The sequence below is a fragment of the Phoenix dactylifera genome, chromosome 2 (genome assembly GCF_009389715.1).
Source record: "Phoenix dactylifera cultivar Barhee BC4 chromosome 2, palm_55x_up_171113_PBpolish2nd_filt_p, whole genome shotgun sequence".
In the NCBI taxonomy this organism is placed as follows: Eukaryota; Viridiplantae; Streptophyta; class Magnoliopsida; order Arecales; family Arecaceae; genus Phoenix; species Phoenix dactylifera.
The window spans coordinates 6,283,633-6,301,363 of record NC_052393.1 but is presented as its reverse complement, the minus strand read 5'-3'; the positions used below and the strand labels follow the sequence as shown (position 1 = coordinate 6,301,363).

General features: G+C 38.3%; 1 protein-coding gene and 1 long non-coding RNA gene across 2 annotated transcripts; one reads left to right on the top strand and one right to left on the bottom strand.

The window, feature by feature from the left end:
• Positions 1 to 3,688: 3,688 nt before the first annotated feature.
• On the bottom strand, positions 3,689 to 10,204 carry LOC103711779. Its single transcript, XR_604834.3, has 4 exons — positions 9,778 to 10,204; positions 9,624 to 9,707; positions 7,620 to 7,922; positions 3,689 to 3,991 (listed from the first exon to the last, which is right to left on the bottom strand). It is a non-coding gene; the product is annotated as an uncharacterized LOC103711779 (long non-coding RNA).
• A 3,539-nt stretch (positions 10,205 to 13,743) lies between these two features.
• On the top strand, positions 13,744 to 16,124 carry LOC103711778 (protein TORNADO 2-like). Its single transcript, XM_008798057.4, has 2 exons — positions 13,744 to 14,358; positions 15,416 to 16,124. Exons 1-2 carry the CDS (start codon positions 13,861 to 13,863, stop codon positions 15,725 to 15,727), a joined length of 810 nt encoding a protein of 269 aa, XP_008796279.1. The 5' UTR covers positions 13,744 to 13,860; the 3' UTR covers positions 15,728 to 16,124.
• Positions 16,125 to 17,731: the final 1,607 nt, after the last annotated feature.

The window sequence follows — 17,731 nt, the reverse complement described above, 5'->3', positions numbered from 1 at the left end:
CTAATTATCATCTTTACTTCAACTTGCCAAACCTAGCATGTAAATCTTGTATAAGAAATCTTATTATCATCTTTGCTCCAGCTCGCCAATCATAGCATGTGGCCTCTATCTCCAATACCAAGATGGTCATGAACTAGTAGATGTTGTATAAAGAACTCCACCTATATCAGCATAATATATAAAATCAACTAATACAGTCAATAAAGTCATTGAGAATTGGTATGAATATAGATTCGAGTTCCATCTTCACCCAGTGTCAAATGGTTGATTAAGATGAGAAAATAAAAGGAGGAAAAACAACCCAAGGTATAAATGTAAGAGACTTGAGTGATAAATAATGGCCATAATCATTATATTGGTTAAAATTAGTCATGGAAACTTATATTTGCATGTTTTTCTTTTTCATGTGATGTCGTCACGTGACCGAGATAGCCGGGTTGGCGGGGTGGGAGGGGGTTTGGTTGCCGTATCGCAATTTTCTCGGAAACGACGTGCACGAAAGGGAGATCCCGCGGGAGGGCGTTGGCGAGTTCATTCGCGGAACCACAAACCAACCACCAACCTTTATTTTTTTTTCTCAAGAGATTGTATAGTTTATATCACTATAAATAAAAAGTCCAAATAAGTTGCTTATTTCATTTGTTATGGCAATCATTACGGACAAATCTGTACCAAAAAACAAATAAAACATTACCGACAAACGACGATTATAACATAAATAAAAGTTGTTTCATGGATTCGCAAGAGAGCACTTGAATTTTTTTAATAAATAAAAAGTATATCATGCCTCAATCTGGTCGGAGTCCGCGGTGGTGGAGGAACCGGATTGGAAAAAAAAAAAAAGAATTCTAGTTGTAAGAAACTAAGAAGAGATTGAGAGATGATAGGCTTCGTCTTACGGTCGGTTTGAGAGCCACCCCTTTACCAGCTTTCCATTTTTTTATTCCCCCTTTTGTTGTTATCGATCTTTCCGAATCTTAGAGGCTTTGAGACTATCTAGACGATAAAAGCGGACTACCTCGGCCCAGCCTGGTTTCCCAGTGGCTTAAAAGCTAAAACAGAGAAGCCGACATTGACTCATCGTTTCAGTGGGCTCCTACCAAGATTGACGGCGTGTCGTATTGTGATTTGTTGCAAAGTTTGTCTTTCGAGTCCAGTATAAAACTAAGGGAATCAACAAAGCAAGTCGGCGAAGCAAGCTTCAGAGAGAAGGCCCACTATATGGAATAAAGGCTATAAAGAGAATGGAGAACCTGTCTTCTCTTTTTTAAAAGACGCAGCATCAGTGAAGCCAGAAGGGAGTCACTAATGAGTCATCATCTGGTGAGGGTTAGAAAATTTGGCATAGCGGTATCAGTGACAAAAGGGATGAGACGGCTGACCTTGGCCCAATGTTGATGATTTAAAGGCAACATTGTAGTGCAGCAACATCACTTAACGCTAGACCTGCATTCCTGTTGATGGTTGTACGGTTAAATTTTTAGTTTCTTAAATCTTAATATTTATTATAGTCTGCTGCTTCTTCCCAACATCACTCTATTCTGAGTTCGGATCACCTGCGGCATGACTTTTGCATCGTAGAGTTCACTCTATTCCAAGTTCATATCATCTGCTGTGTGAGTTTTGCATTGCAGAGTCCTATACCCACGTCATCTATTTTGGAGACGGACGGTTTTCATCTATCTTAGAAATATATTCGGGCACTTTTCAGTGTGATATATGGCACGTGTAGAGATAAAGACGGGGCACCCATTTTGAAATGGATGATGAAGACGAAGCACCCATTTCAGAAATAGATGAAATGGCTATCCATGATGGTTGCAAAAGTTGCACTGCAAAGCAAAGCATCCCATTCCATCCTCGGCATCAGTCCGCTGCGGTAAACAGTATCTGGTGCAGTGGATGGGGACGCGCAGGTGGGTGCTGGAAAGCTTTTTCCTTTATTAAAAGACACTGAATTCATATTTTTTTTAAGGCTTGCGCAGCCATAGTGGAAGGAAGGCTGCGGCATACTTCATCGAGTTTTGGAATCAACAATTTTTTTAAAAAAATTTTCTTGTTAACAGAATCAACAAATACAAAAGTAAAATATATCGCAAATGTGAATGAGGTAATAGAGTACTTTAAAGATGGTCATTTGAAGGGGTGTTTAGTGGATAATGAGGTGATGGGGTGCTAAAATTACATAAAATGACCATTTAACCATGTTGTTTATAGTGTAAACATGCTAACTGTTGTTCATTAATTTCCACAACCTGCTAAAATTTGAGAGATTTTGCGACCGAAAGATGTGAGATTTGTTTAAGTTTCCTGCAACAACGAAGTTTTTCTCGCCAACCTACTTGCTCCATAGTATAAATGATGTGCCAGTATGATCGTTACGTTCCCTTGCGCCATGCCTACCTCACAACCATGCGGCAAAAGCATGGAGACGGATAAAAGTGGTGGGGAAGACGTAGTAGCTAAGATTTTGGCAAAAAGATATCATTGCTCTGCTCCCCCCGTCAATACCGTTCCTCTGGGAAGCAGAGGTGTTATAAAGAAGATAACAGAGGGCATGACCAGGTACTCTAGGAGACAAAGATTGATGGCTCTTGGTCCTCCCGTTCCTACTAAATGAACTGGTGGGAGTCCCGCCAAGCACCACCTCTGAAGATAATTATGACGTAAAAATTTCATGAGAATGCAAGACAATCTATTTCGCAGTAAAGTGTTTTCATCTGCCGACCAAACACAGCAACCACCCACCGGCTAGAACCTTCTTTTGGTATTGTCAGTTGTCCTATTAGGAGGGTTGCATTTGAAAGTCCTTTGTAAGGATTGAGAGGCTTCATCAGGTGGTCCTGAAGATCTTGCCACCATCTTAACTAATTTAAAATTAAATAACATGCTCACAAATAAATAGATAGTCATTATGATATCTGAGCGCTGGAACAAGAACTGATGATGTGGTTTATAAATTTTATTCTCTCTCACTCAATCAATTCTCTGTGACAAGAGGCTGATTTCTATCACGATTTTATGAGTGAATTGATGTCAATGAAGCAACCTCAATCAGTCAAGCAATGGAAAATTTGATTACTTATAGAGGCCACATAAACATTATTATGTCATAGTCATCCAAGGAGATGCAAGATTTTCAGCACGCAAACTCCGACTTTGCATGATATATATGTTGAACAGGTATTCAAACTAATAATGAACCAGCGGTTAAGTAAGCTTTTGGCCTTATCTTTGCACGACCTTCGTAACAATGAATAAGCTGTGGTAACCAAATTAACGCACACATGAAAAGGAAAAAGACAGAACTCTAATCATAGGCTCCTCCAAGTGAAATCCATACATTAAAATAGCAATTATTTCTATACCTCAAATAAACAAGTTCGCGATGGTACTCACAATTGTGATGCTCAATTATTATAAGGGAACTAAAATAGTACCCTCTAACAGCAACATTGAGCTTAAAGCCGATTAATTGATCAACTAATGGTTCTTTAAAGAAGGAGTTCAGCAGCTGACAATTTTTTTGCATTGCCATTTGATGTACTTGAGGTGATCATCCAACATTGCAAAAGGAATAATCAAGCTAGTATTTCAAATTATAAAATACAATAATTAATTAATTTCCAAGGAATTAAGAAATATAGAAAAGAGATTTCAAATAATATGATAAATAGAATGCATAATATGTGAGGAAAAAAACTGAGGAAAGAGATTTTATATGTATGATATAATAGATAAGATTAGGGAAAAGTTCCCTCCAAGATTTTTTTGTGTGCCAACATGAATGCGGTACATGACATGTCCATAAATGTTTGCAGGTGATATTTTGGTGGAAATGAGCAGAAAAAACTGGCGATTGTGCACTTTGTCTGAGCTGTTGGATTGTCCTTCAGTATTGCCCGACTCTGCTGGCTCACTTCCAAATTCATCATCGTTCTTTTGATGTAGTATGAAAAACAGGTCCTCTCATCAATTCCTATAGCATGTACTACGCCAAAACAATATAATAACTCCACTTGCTTTCACATAAACATCACAATATATATATAGATGTCAAAACAGAAATGCACTATTAAAAAAAAAATCAAAATACTGAACTTTGTCCATGGAAAGCATACTGTCCACTCATCGCTGGTAAACTGTGTTAAACATGTTTTCTTTACCATTTGGTGTAATTTTTTCCATGGAGTGATTAGAGAAAAAAACAAAGAACATATTGTTGGCAAAGATTCAAAGTTTGACTGGAAGAGTGGTTGGGAAATATTCTTTATACAGATCCAAGTGTATCACGATCAGCTTTCTGTTCATGGCATGCATGTTCAATACCATTAATATAATATTTAAATGCATTGCTTCTTTTGACTCAAAACATTTAACACATTAGCCTTTAATTTGATGGGTATCCAAAATATTGTCGAGCTACCCTCTGCAAACTGTATCTATACCGAACATGTTCAACCTTTGGACATCTAAATGGTGGTAGAGCTTCATTTCTTTAAGGAACATTATTCTATTTGTATAGTTCTAGTTCATTGTTTCAACGGTGTCAGACTGCCCTTGTTATAGTTAACATTTTAGTTAGGACAATCCACTTCGATATCCATTTCTGAACATGCAACTTTGCCTTCATTAAATAATGTGATATCGATTCATTTATTTTATTTATTTATTCAAGGATCCATCAAAATCAGATACCTTGTCAACTAGGATTATGATAATTTCAGATGCATTTCATGATTCATCTATTGCCCTGATGAAAAAGAGACAATTCTGGTATGCAAAGTTGATACCAATTAACCTGAATGTCAGATACTGACCAAAAAATAATGCTCAGTCCCAAGTCCCAACCCATCCCAACTTCGCCACTACACTCAACAGCATGCCTCTATGCAGAATAGGAAAATTATTTTCTCTGATTACCTTCTAACTTTCTCATCCATCCAGTTATTATGACCCAGCTGTTCATGAGCTAAAGGCATATTAAATCAATTGCCATTTTCATCCATATTCACAATGGATGACTAACATTAGAATAGTAATAACTTTTAGAGGAAGTGATAATACTTAACAAAACTATACATTTAACAAGCGAATGATTGTTATAATACTTTTGCCTTCATAAATCATCTATGTTGAATCTTACTAAGAAATCAATCTATGTGAACTTCAACCATAAATATAACAGATTAAGTTGAATATCGCATGACCTTATGGAGCATCATGTCCAACACATATTATTTAGTATACGCACACATGTAATTCTGTTTATATGATGGATCTCTGCCAGACATCATGTTGTCGGGAATGAAAAATAAGTCGTGATAACTTATATGAGAAAACCCATCACATGGTGTATAGAACATCTTTGCTTTCACCCACCATAAGCCCACGCATAGCATGTCCAAGAAATGAGTACCATGTGTACGCTTTTAATACATAGATGCCACCAGAGAATTTTATAGCATATCCTAATATCACCAGAAAAATGTATATAGACATAGACCCACATAACAGACAGTATAAATTATTGATCAACAACATCATCCTATTTGGATTCAGCATAAAGAATCACCTAGTTTCCTCTATTTTTCCAAAGAAGAAACATATTTTCTTCTACACCCTTCAATTGAACTTTATACGGAACCATGAGACAGTTTTACCAAGACGCTGTCAGAATTAGACATCCAGATCCATCAATCTGACTTTGTTTTTAACTTGAACATTACAAGGAAAAGGAAGGAAGTTTTAACAAATGGATGCAAAGAAACGGATATTTGCCTCTACTTTGCAATACCTCAAATACCCCTGTAGTTTTCTTCGCTAGTCTTAAATGTTAAGAACCACATTTATATGTGTTAGAGATTCATTAGAGATAAATAAATTAATCTAATTTTGAAGGAGTCGAATAAACAAAACAAAGACTTTCAACGATGTTGAATATGCACATGACTAGATCTATTTGTTATCTTATGTTCTAATATGACTCCAAACCAAGGTTTGCTATACCAACCCTAACTGCCCCGTACTGATTGTACCGTACCATACCAGCACGGTACTAAGGTTCAGTTTGGTACACAAACTAAAATGGTCCATACCAATCCAAACCAAGCAGAACTATTCCCTACAACTTGGTACCCACCCATACCGACCCAATTTCGAGTGGCGTCATGGCTAGGGGTGAGAAAAGGTATTGGAATCCTATCTTGGTATGAGTGTGTACCAATTCATACCCTACCAACCGTACCTTACAGAACCAATAACATACCGTACAGTTCTCGATATTGATCTTGTAAACCTTGCTCCAAATAAATTATTGTATTTGGATTGCTTAGTGCCAAATGATCCAAATAGTATGATACAGGTCATGGATCATCCAGTAGCATGAAAAAAAAAAAGACAAATTAATTATGTAACAAGAATGCTATATATCATGGCATATGTGCTAGTTCTATTTGATATATTCAAACTACGAATGCTAAGAGGTTCAAAAAATTTCTCATCAAACTAATCTTCTTTCACCCCCTAAATGAAAGTTCAACATTTCAAAGTTTCAAAATCAAGCCAAATCAACAGAAATGACATAATCACTGCCAATTTCCTTTAAGGCTAACTACTCTTCTAGGTTTAGATTTCATGGCAGGCCCATCTGAGCATTTGTTGCCTTGCAATGAACTCAGCATCACATGACAAAAATTAAATTCATATTGAGAGTAGGCTGTGGAGAGTCTGAGGGATTGAGAGTTGATTTTCGAAAGCTACTGAACTTTAATTGATCATACCATAATCCATAAAACTGAGCCCATAAGGTAGGGATAAGGCTTGCAGGTAATGTTAAGTTTAAAATGATTTATTTTAACTGGTTTAGCCATATATCTGAGAACCTGTGTAGCCATGTGTTTAGTCCCACATGGTTGTGTGCTAGGAAGATCCTGGGTACTTATACAGGGCCAAAAAATTTAAATAAAAAAAATATTTAGTTAGCCATTTTGCTTAAGGTCCTAGATCATTAAAAATGGTGTCAGAGCGGATCAAATCCATTACTCATGTGGACTAGAAGATATTACAGCATAGGCCCATTTGGGGGTGACGATAAGCTATCATGGTGTGTTTATGATTGGATTTGATTGAATTTGCCTAGCGAGCAACCTAGGGCTCAAACTAGGGGAGTATGAGTACCCGTAAGGGCATGTGCTAGTCCCATGTTGGTTGTGCATTGGAGAGTCTTGGGTCCTTATATCAAACCAATAAATCAAATAACAACTAATTGGCCGGCCTTTTTGGGTGAGATCCTGAGTCATTACAAAATGAATAACTCTCATTCAATTATTCCATTTATAATATGTATGAGAACTGATGGGTTTTGTTGATTCATATTATGGCACATGAACCAATTCCATAAACAAGCAGGATATATAAAAAAATTATAGTTGCACCATGACTCATATGGCACACTAGGATACAGTGTGTAGAAAGGATAACAGGCAAATTAACACTCGTGTAAACAGAAAAGACTGGCTTTTTAAATGTTGTCAATATAATGAAGTTAGTACCAATGTACCTAGACAACATTAAGTAGAAAAAATTTAAATATATCAAGAACTAAAATTCCATGTTACCTTTCCATCCAGTTCAGAAATAGCAGCATCTGCTTCCTCCTTTGTGGCAAAAGCAACAAAGCCCCATCCAGCAGATCTCCCTGATGGGTTTCCAAAAACCACCCATGCAGATAGTGGCTTGAACTTTTGCAGAGGAAAATTCTTTGATACAGGCAGACCTCACCCAAAAATGTAGACCTCACCAATGTACCTAGACAACTTTTTTCTATCGTGCATCTACAGCAGTGGCACCAGCTGGAAGAGGACATCGTGGCTTCTGAATCTCTTTGCAAATTCAACCCTAGTTATCCTTCCCACCAGTTCCTGGTTGGTGTACATTTATATTACAAACACAAGAAGAAAATATTAGAAATCCATTCGTATCATCAAATCAAAGTTGGTCCACGATGCCTGTAAACTCTGATCGATGTTAAATATCATGTATCAAGTATGTGTCATTTATCCTGAATCATTTAATCCTATGATGCCATCACTGCCATGCTAGACCAAGCAACAATCACATGAAAGATGCAAAAAACAAACAAACCAATGAATTTTCTAACGTAAACAATTTTTACCATTGACAGTTATCATGTTTGTAAACAATGGACATGTTTCAATCAACTAAATAAATTTAAAAACTCGTTATATCTTGAACACACAAGATAAAAATTTTCAACATTGCTCAAGCAACGCTTAATATACCAACATCCATACTCTAATCCATGATCTAATGTCAGATGGTCATATATAGTATTTGATTCAACAAAAAATAGTTAACAAAGAAGTAGTTATCAAAACTAACAGATATGATACAACATCCATGAACATTCATTTGTTTTAAACAACTGAAAGTCTCCGCAGATTGATATGAAATCAAATTTAAAGGACAGAGATCTTAATTATACATAAAGCATGCATGCATGCATATATATCCAATTCAACTGTACATCCATGTCCATGGAAAATTCATCAAAGGATGGTTATCAAAATGTTCTGAAAGTTGATAAAGTATGGAAAGGATTAATGATGGAAGATGAATAAAAAAGGCAAGCCGAGAACAAAATATTTAACCGAACATGATTAGGAAGTCCTCCACAAGCATAATTAATAACACTATGCAAGAGGAGATTTTTTTTCCCCTCTTCGGCAGATAGTTTCTTTTTTTCTGTTCTCTATTATAGCACATAGCATTACATTTTTAGACTCTTCCTAGGGTAAGTGCAGACAGCAACAAAATCTTCTCAAATTCCTGATATTGAGCAAACTCTAGTAATCCTCTGGTGGGAATTTATCAATCTGATCGCGATCGCGAGAAGATCAACACTGTGGGACATTTTTAGATCAACAATAAAGTGACACTAAGCATCGACCTTCACGCGTCTGGTCCAAGCACAGGTTATTGGATTCTAAGATTTCTTCATAGTTCATTGGATACTACATCCTCAAGCAGGTTGGAACATATATCCAGCCTTCAACATGGCTGGTTGCTGAGTTTCAGCCCATAGAGAAGTCACTGAGAACCAGCATCTTCCTAAGAGTGCACTTTTTATACAAATATGCTACAACCTCAATGAAATAGGCAGAGATAAAATGTCAGCGTCCAAATGGGCAGTGACTTTGACTGCCTCATTTGTAGGGGATTATTCCAATATATTTTACTTTAAATTATCATCATATAGCTTCTCAGAGTTTTGGTTGGGAAGAGATTCAGGTTTTAAGTCAGAACAAGAGAAAATTACCAGGGAGGATATATCTTTTTATAATAAATTTTGATTTTACCCACAACGATGAAATTTAACTAAATATCGCCATAATAAGAAGAGAATACCGCCCAAGTTGCGCCATCCCTAACTTTAGATGTATAAGAAATCCAAGAAAATGCATTAAAAAAAAAAATCAAGAATTCAAATCCATCGAGATCAATCCAAACTATAATTTAACTAAAACACATTAACAAAACTAATAAAGAAGCAAGAAATAAAAAGGAACCAGAATTTAGAAGAAGGATCCACATTTCCTTACATCAGAATCAAGCTCCTCCGAAGCCAAAGAGAGGAAGGCGAAGCCTCTGCTATTCCCATTCTTGATTTATAACCAGCCAAGAAGCTAGAAAAGAAAAAACCCAAAGAATAAGACAAATAAAAAAGAAAAGGAAAAGCATGGTGGTCAGGGCTACCTCCACATTTTTGGGGTGCCGCACGGGCCAGCGAGATTCTCCAGATCGAGAGCCAAGAAGATCCAGGGTAAGTCCACAATGTAGACCTTCCGCTTGTTCTCCTGGCGGCCGCGCTCCTTCTCGGCTCCCTTTCTCTCCTCCCCCACCGCCGGAAGCGGAGGATCTTCCCGGTGACCCAGAGGCGGGTAGGAGGGGGATGGGGAGAGAACCGGGGATTGGAGAAAAGGGTAGAGGTACAAAGGGAAATGCGGGGTTTTAGGAGGGGAGAGAAGGGGTTTGGCCGTCTCGGTCTGGATTTAGGGTTGGTGCAGACGGCCATAGACGCTGCTGCCATCCTCGCGCAGGAGGAGGAGGAGTTGTTTCGGCAAAATTTAACCTAATCGACCCTTGACTGTGAAGGATCCAGACGCACGGTAGATACACTTCCATACTTTTTGGGCACGTTTGGCTCATAGAAGAGGAGAGAAAAAAATATGGTTAACGAAAAAAATAAAAAACATTAGAGTTTTCAAATGAGAGTAAATAAAAATATTAGAGGAAAGATTCTGTATTTTATTAAAAAAAATAAAGAATATGAGAATGTCACCTTTTTATGGGCTAAAAATTGAGATATTTTTTTTAAAAAAACATATTTTTGAACTTTAAGAAAGAATGGAGTAAAAAAAATTTATTAGGGGCATAATAGATATTTTGCATAATTTTTTAAAAAATAGATGCCCAATCGAATATAAATTATTTTAAAATATGATACTTTTCTATGATTAATCAAGCATACAAAAATTACTTTTCCAAATATTATATATCCAGGCATCAGTTTTTAAGAAAAAATATTTCAATAAAGAAATAATTCTTCCTATAAAATAAATGAATCTTTTATTAAAAAAATGTATAGATTGTAGGATGCTTGAATAGATGGTAAGTAGTAAATCTATGTAGACGATAACTTGTGAGAAAGAATCATTAATGAAAATCTTAGGATACTTTTGTTATAATAATAAAAGGTTTTTGGATTGTAACCCTAATTCTTCAACAGACTGTCCTACTTGGGGTTGTCTACCAACCAGAAATTTGCTCGCTCGGCAAAGTGTACGGATTACTCCATGTTGTGAGGTGTGTACGGACATCGAAGAGACCATTAGTCATGTTCTAGGTTTGCTCATATCGAACTCGAAGTGCCATGCTATTATTACTTATTATTCGTATTCAATATGGGAAGGCATAGTCTTCCTTTTTTTTTCAAATAAAAAAAAGCCTATCTTACCCGCCTGAGTCTGAAAACCTCGTGTCAACCCCAACCTCTTCTCCCGTATTCAAAGTGAAATGTCTAAGTGTTCTCCCTTTTAGGCTTTGTCTCATTCTCTGTATCGTCATCATGCGATTCTGCCTCTACTTCAGTGGACTCTATATATTAACGATCAGGAATCGTAGAGGTATTTGTGCAAATAGGCATAATACATATAATCGCGAGATTTTCTGCAGTATCCCAGAGCCAGAGAGATATGGAGTAGGTCGCCTATACCTCTACCCCACTCGATGGAGTTGAAACAGGACTTGATTCACCTGTTGAGAGCTTCCATGCGGGTCCCAATTCTGTTGAGGCGAGGACCCTTAGAGCATACTTGGCTTATTATATATGGCTGGATAGAAATGCCGGCTTGTTTGAGGGCAAGAGATCATCTCCGAGGATTAGGGTGGATAGAGCTATGCCACATGTGGGGGAGGTCACCGTAGCTGCCGCAAATGTTCTCTTCTAGGATGGCCAGGGATATCTAGGGTACTCTTTCCGCTGGCACAGTGCCCAGGTTCACTCTTGTTTCTTGAGTGCGTCCACCTCTTGGTCATCTCAAAGTAAACTTTGACGGTAGCATATCGGCGGACGGTGTATCTGGAGGTGTTGCATTTATGATCAGAGACTCTCTTGACAGGCTGATAGTAGCCAGCCGATGGTCACCGCACGCCAGGACTCGTTGCTATTGGGGCAGAGCTTCGGGCAGCTTGGGAGGGCTTATCCTATGCGAGGCAGATACTTGGTGCCGAGTCGATGCATCTCGAGGGGGATTCATCTGTGGTGATCGATTGGATCCGAGGAGTAGATAGGAATGGTGATGGACATCCTCTCATCCAAAAGACTCGCCGATTGGCTCAGGATATGAGCGATTTTCAGGCAGCACATGCGTCTGGAAGGTGAATAGGACAGTAGATTGAGTCGTCTCCTTTATCGACCATGTTGCGTTCCGGACTTAAATGTTGGGTTCGGAGCGTGACAAAAGAAGAGTAAAACGGGGAGAAGAAAGAATAATAATAATAAAAAGAAGGCAGAGCATTTTGTGTCATTTGGTTTGGTTAAGTTTCCTCCCTAGTTACTTTTCCTCTTTTTTTTTTTTGATCGTAGCGAGATTTTTCTTATATATCTCTCTTTCAAGATATTTATTGGTAATACTCTCTTTTATATAATTCTTCCTGAAATTATACCAGAGTTTGGTCGAGCCGTATAATCATTATAAGCTGCTCATTATTCCGAATGTTATAGTTGATTTCTCACTTTCCCAGTGCATGAAGCACGGATTTTAAAGAAACCACATAAAAATTTGATATGTCGAGCACATTTAGTTCTCTATTATTTTTTTAATTATTTTGTTCAACTATTTTTTGGATTGCAACAACGTACACATATATTACGTTATTAGTATATATGGTTGGCCGTCAATATATTCCGATTTTGCTTTGACTATTACAGTATTACTATTTGAGAATCTTAAACTGCCTCATCTCATGACTCATCAAAGCTTTACTATTTAAGACTTTTAAATTACCTCATCTCATCCAAGCTACCAGACAAAAACAAGGGTGTGTGGTATATCTAAGGCTCTGAATGACTTCATTTCTTATGTTAGAATTCATTCATTGATTGATTGTGCCAAACTTAATCGGTCTTATCAAATTTCATCTTGATTGATTTGTGATTAATTGTGCCAAACTTAGCTGGCTTTACCAAATTTCGTTAGTCTCCTAGTACTATATAAAAGCAGTTCTTGTATATTCTAATTAACAGGCAAAAATACAATTTTCTTTTCTTATTCTTCTATTTCAACATCTTCATTAAGTCCAGACCTATTGATTCTCCTTGTCCTACACGAATGCACACACTTGCGCGCGCGCGCACGATTCTATCTCAAGAAGACCACCAAATTATTGATGCAGCATCACTCACAAATTCAAGGATTATGGAATATGAGTTGGAGATTTGACAGTCATGAAATCTTATCAGATAGTTGGTTTTCGTGATACAATCTCCATTACAAGGCTGATATGATGCTCATTCCAGTCTTAATAAAAGGACATTGGATCATACCATCATCTCATATGTATCCCTGGTAGACAAAAGGACAGCATCCTGTCATCGTCCTCGCATAGTGGATAAATGGAGGCTCTAAGCCAAAATAAAGAGATCTCCAAGAGAAGTACATGTTCAATGATAAACATTCCTCTATCATATTAGACCAATCAATGATAATTAACTGATCGATTGATTGATCAGGATGGTACGTAAAAACACAAGCAATGTAGACCAGAAATCTTCAACATGGATCGGTAGGAACTGGCATGCTCTTAAGAGACCCGGAGAAAAGACGAAAGACAACTTTGATTTCGTATCCACAAATTACTAGTACGAGGCACGGTCAATTATGGCTAGAATCTACAGGCCAGACGATGGCTGGAGAGATTCGGTGCTTGTGATTTGAGTCATAGAAGCGTCTCATAGCTGTCATGCGTGCGTGAGGTACTGCATGCATGTCTCCAAAAACTTCATAATATTCCTGCCGTGCCATAAGTTCATCAGCCAATCTGAAAAGGGAATACGGAAAATAGCATTGCCTCAAGAGACAACCTCTCTTTTCCTGAAGGATCCTATAGATATCTCTTTGCTTTTCCAACAATGTCCCCCATATCAAAGAAGGGCAGAAGAGTGCAGCCGATAGCAAGGCTGCACCCCCAAGCTATCCTCCTCCCTTCATTCCCAAGCAACGAACTTCCATAACAAAACCATCCTCCATCGATCCTCCTCGCCCAGCTCTCCTCGAAATGGCTCTCAGCAGCACCGTCATTGCTTCTATTAACTTCGTGGCTATGCTGCTCTCCATCCCAGTCATTGCAGCCGGCATCTGGCTCTCCGTGCAAACCGATAACTCCTGCGTCAAACTCCTCCAATGGCCGGTCATCGTCCTGGGCATCGCGATCCTTGTCGTGGCCTTCGCAGGCTTTGTGGGTGCCTTCTGGCGCATGCCGTGGCTCCTCCTCTTCTACCTCGTCGCCATGTTCGTCCTCATTCTTCTGCTCGCGAGCTTGGTGATATTTATCTACGTCGTCACCAACCGTGGGGAAGCCCACCTTGCCCCAGGCAGGGTCTACTTGGAGTACCGGCTCGAGGACTACTCGGGGTGGCTTCGACAAAGAGTCCAGGGCTCCCATAAGTGGGATCGGATCAAGAAGTGTCTTAGCTCGACTTCCACATGCGCTGAGTTGAACCAAACTTATAGAGAGGCCCAGGATTTCTTCAATGCAAGGATCAGTCCCCTAGAGGTGAGTGCAAATCTGAGCATTTGTTTTGTGGATTGCTTTATAAGTCTTACCGAGGAATCCTAGTTTCATATTGAATTAATTCTCAGCTTATATAGGATGACATATATTTCGGACATAATCTCAATATCTGTCTCCAGAAATTGGACCATCTATTACTGCTATCAATATACATCGTTTTCTTTTAGTTCTTCCTATATTAATGCGAGAATTTATAGGAATCATAAAAACTCATGCAACAAACCTTAGACGTGTCTACCACGAGCAATATATGTACATATAACTTGAGATATGTACACTGTACGATCATGACAATATCTCAGAAAAAAAAAAAGGGTATGATCGTGATATGTTCTTATATATAATATGAAAGTTATAGGTGAATTTTAACTTCCTCGGCTTTCATTATTTTGCTTCTATATATCTTGGGTACGTCCATGCGAGCATTAGAGCATTGGATACCATCAGTTTTTCCCTTTTCCTTGTAAATCTTTTATTTTTTTTTAAATTTTCAAAATAAAATATAGAATGCTTTCCTTTCTAGTAAATCTCATTGGTATGACATCAATCCGTATAGGAGCACAAGCCTAGCAGGCATATATTCTTATGCGACCATAGGCTGGCGACAATTCTCCATTTGTCATCTCTTTTGGCTACAATAACTATACTTAAAGAACTAGTAAGCCCGGCATCTACACCAGTTGTTGATGAGCTTTCACATGAGCAAACACAACCAAATAGATGCCATAAACGATTCGGGCCCAGCCTTTATTGACCTCCCAATGTCCAGCCCATAATGTGCCACAAACTGCAAGGAGTCTTTTTTTTTTTTTCTTTTCTTTTTTTTTTTCTTTTGATGAAGAGGGGGAGGCAAAGCATCCCGGCCTTTATTAAAAAAAATACAAAAAAAAATATTTTTTTTTTTACAAAAAATAGTGGTCTGTAAGTAGACATATTAAACTATTCAATAAGCAGATCAATCTCCTAAGTGATTCGAACGATCTCGGTCATTCTTTCCATCCATACTGACCGCTTCTTTTCTTTGATGCACACTCCCCAGTCAGGATGCTGCAAGCCACCAACCCAATGTGGGTATACATTCGTGAACCCAACATACTGGATCAGCCCAATCAGCATCACATTCGACATGGACTGCGTCCTGTGGAGTAACAACCAGACACAGCTCTGCTACTCGTGTTCCTCATGCAAGGCAGGTCTCCTGGCCAACCTTAGGAAGGAATGGAGGAGGGCAGATCTGATCTTAGTGGTCACTCTGCTGGCCCTCATCTGTGTCTTCGTGATGGGTTGCTATGCCTTACGGACTACCAGAACTGGTGAGCTCTTCCGGAGATACAAGCAAGGTTACACATAGTATATGTATGATGGTCGTAGGGCAATACACTAAGGTACTGCAATGTATATGGAAGTGAGATTTTGGTGGGACGAAGGTTGCGTGGTGAGTGTGGTGATAAGGATTGGTTGTGGTGGGAAGGGAATAAAGGTGAAATTCAGATAAGACTAATTGAGAGACGATGGATAGGAGATTCCCTGAAGTTACTGCATAGAAGGGTGTGGATGTGTAAAGCAGCCTTCTATAGCGGGGCACCGAATATTTGCTTTGCTTGTTTAATTATGCATGACTCCGTGCTGCAGCTGGTGATCTTTGATCCTTGAAGTCACAATGTTTTAATTGTTTTTGCCATATGACATGTCGCTATATCTAAGTCTCTGATTGATGTTTCTTTCATTTAATGAAAGCTTTTTTTATTTAACAAGTCACTTTCAATTTTTAAAATAAGGGGAACTTAATTCCGGTCATAATTTACACTTCATAACAAATTAGCCCAGCAAGTGGTCCTCGATGTTCTGTGACCTTAATTTAGCATGATTGAAAGCCCTAGTCGGCCCAAACTCACCTATAATTTGCACCACGGTGGAGAGCATTTTGATGGATTCTTCTATTTATATTTTTATTTTATTTGTTTGCTTTTATTTTTTCTCGATGTTGGTGAACCCGCTATAGAAGCCCATAGGCTCTCGACTCTTAGGATCTGTTTGGATATTCCTGCATAATCGGTTGAAAAATTCGTAGGATTCATATATTGAGCCATTCAATTAAGTATGGCTCTGTATCAACCAAACACCACCCAACCCAAATTCTCTATTCGATCATCCTGCAGTTCAAGGGCTAGTATTTGGGTTGGACTTGCATTGGCTTTTATTAAATGCAACCTAGATGGGCCAATAAACCTAATTCTTATAAGATTTTCTGCCCAACCCTATATGGCTATCCAAATAGGCCCTTAAATGTGTCATAAGACCAACCATCTAAGGCATTTGCTTCCTCCCCTGTGGTGTTTGATAGTCTATTTCAATATAGCTTATGCTATGCATGTGTTGCACATGCTCGTGAGAAATTATTATACAGCCTTGAAGTCTGCCTACTAATACTATAGACCATAATCACCTTATATTGCACCTATCTTGTGAATTGCATGGATTTTTTTATGCCACATCGCATGCGAGCAGTGCAATGCAGTGTTAGTATGCTTTCACTATACAAAGGGTCCGGTGGTACAGACCATCCATGTCAACACAAGGTTGGTGAAAGCTTCTAGGTTTAGATCTTTTTTCTTTTTTTAATTACTATTATTTGAATCTATGTTAGGGTTTCACCTGCCGTTGAGCGCGAGCTTCGGCAAAGCCTCTGATGCTGGAGAGGAGGCTAAGTTTGAATCTAGATGGCCACATTCCATCAACGTTTCTTGGTAAACTTTGGAAAATTGTGACATTACAGTTTGACCGAATGAAAGCTTGCATCCTTCCATCGCTTGGAAGAGTTGTGATGTGTGCAATTCAAGAGATTGTTGGATCTTTATCTTGCAGACAATGAGAAGGCAGGAGTTTGAAGATGTAAATAAGCCAAACATGGATTTTGGTGTTTGCAGTTAATAACTTGGACAGTTTGAGCTAAGATTGCAACTGAGAATTGATGTAAATGCTAACTTTCAATTGGGTTCGGGTTAGAGAATGATTTATGTTCTTTCATGACGTCAACCGTTAGATCATAAAATGGCTACTTTAAAATCTAGGTAGGTGGACGAAGGAAAGATTCATTGCACTTGGAGATCTCCGTAAAGTACGGTAAAAAAAGATTAATTATTCTTTGGTGGGAATGATGCAAATAATAGAAAACAAACAAATCACCAAATCGAATTAGTGGAAGAAGAAAAAAAAAACACTTGGGAGGCGAAGCCCAAAGTAACCTATGCAAGTAGAGTACAAACATGGAGAGCAAGAACCGGATATCCGACCCAAAACCTTTTCCAAGCAAGACTGTACTAATTCCACAAACAAACGCTGTATTTGGAACCAT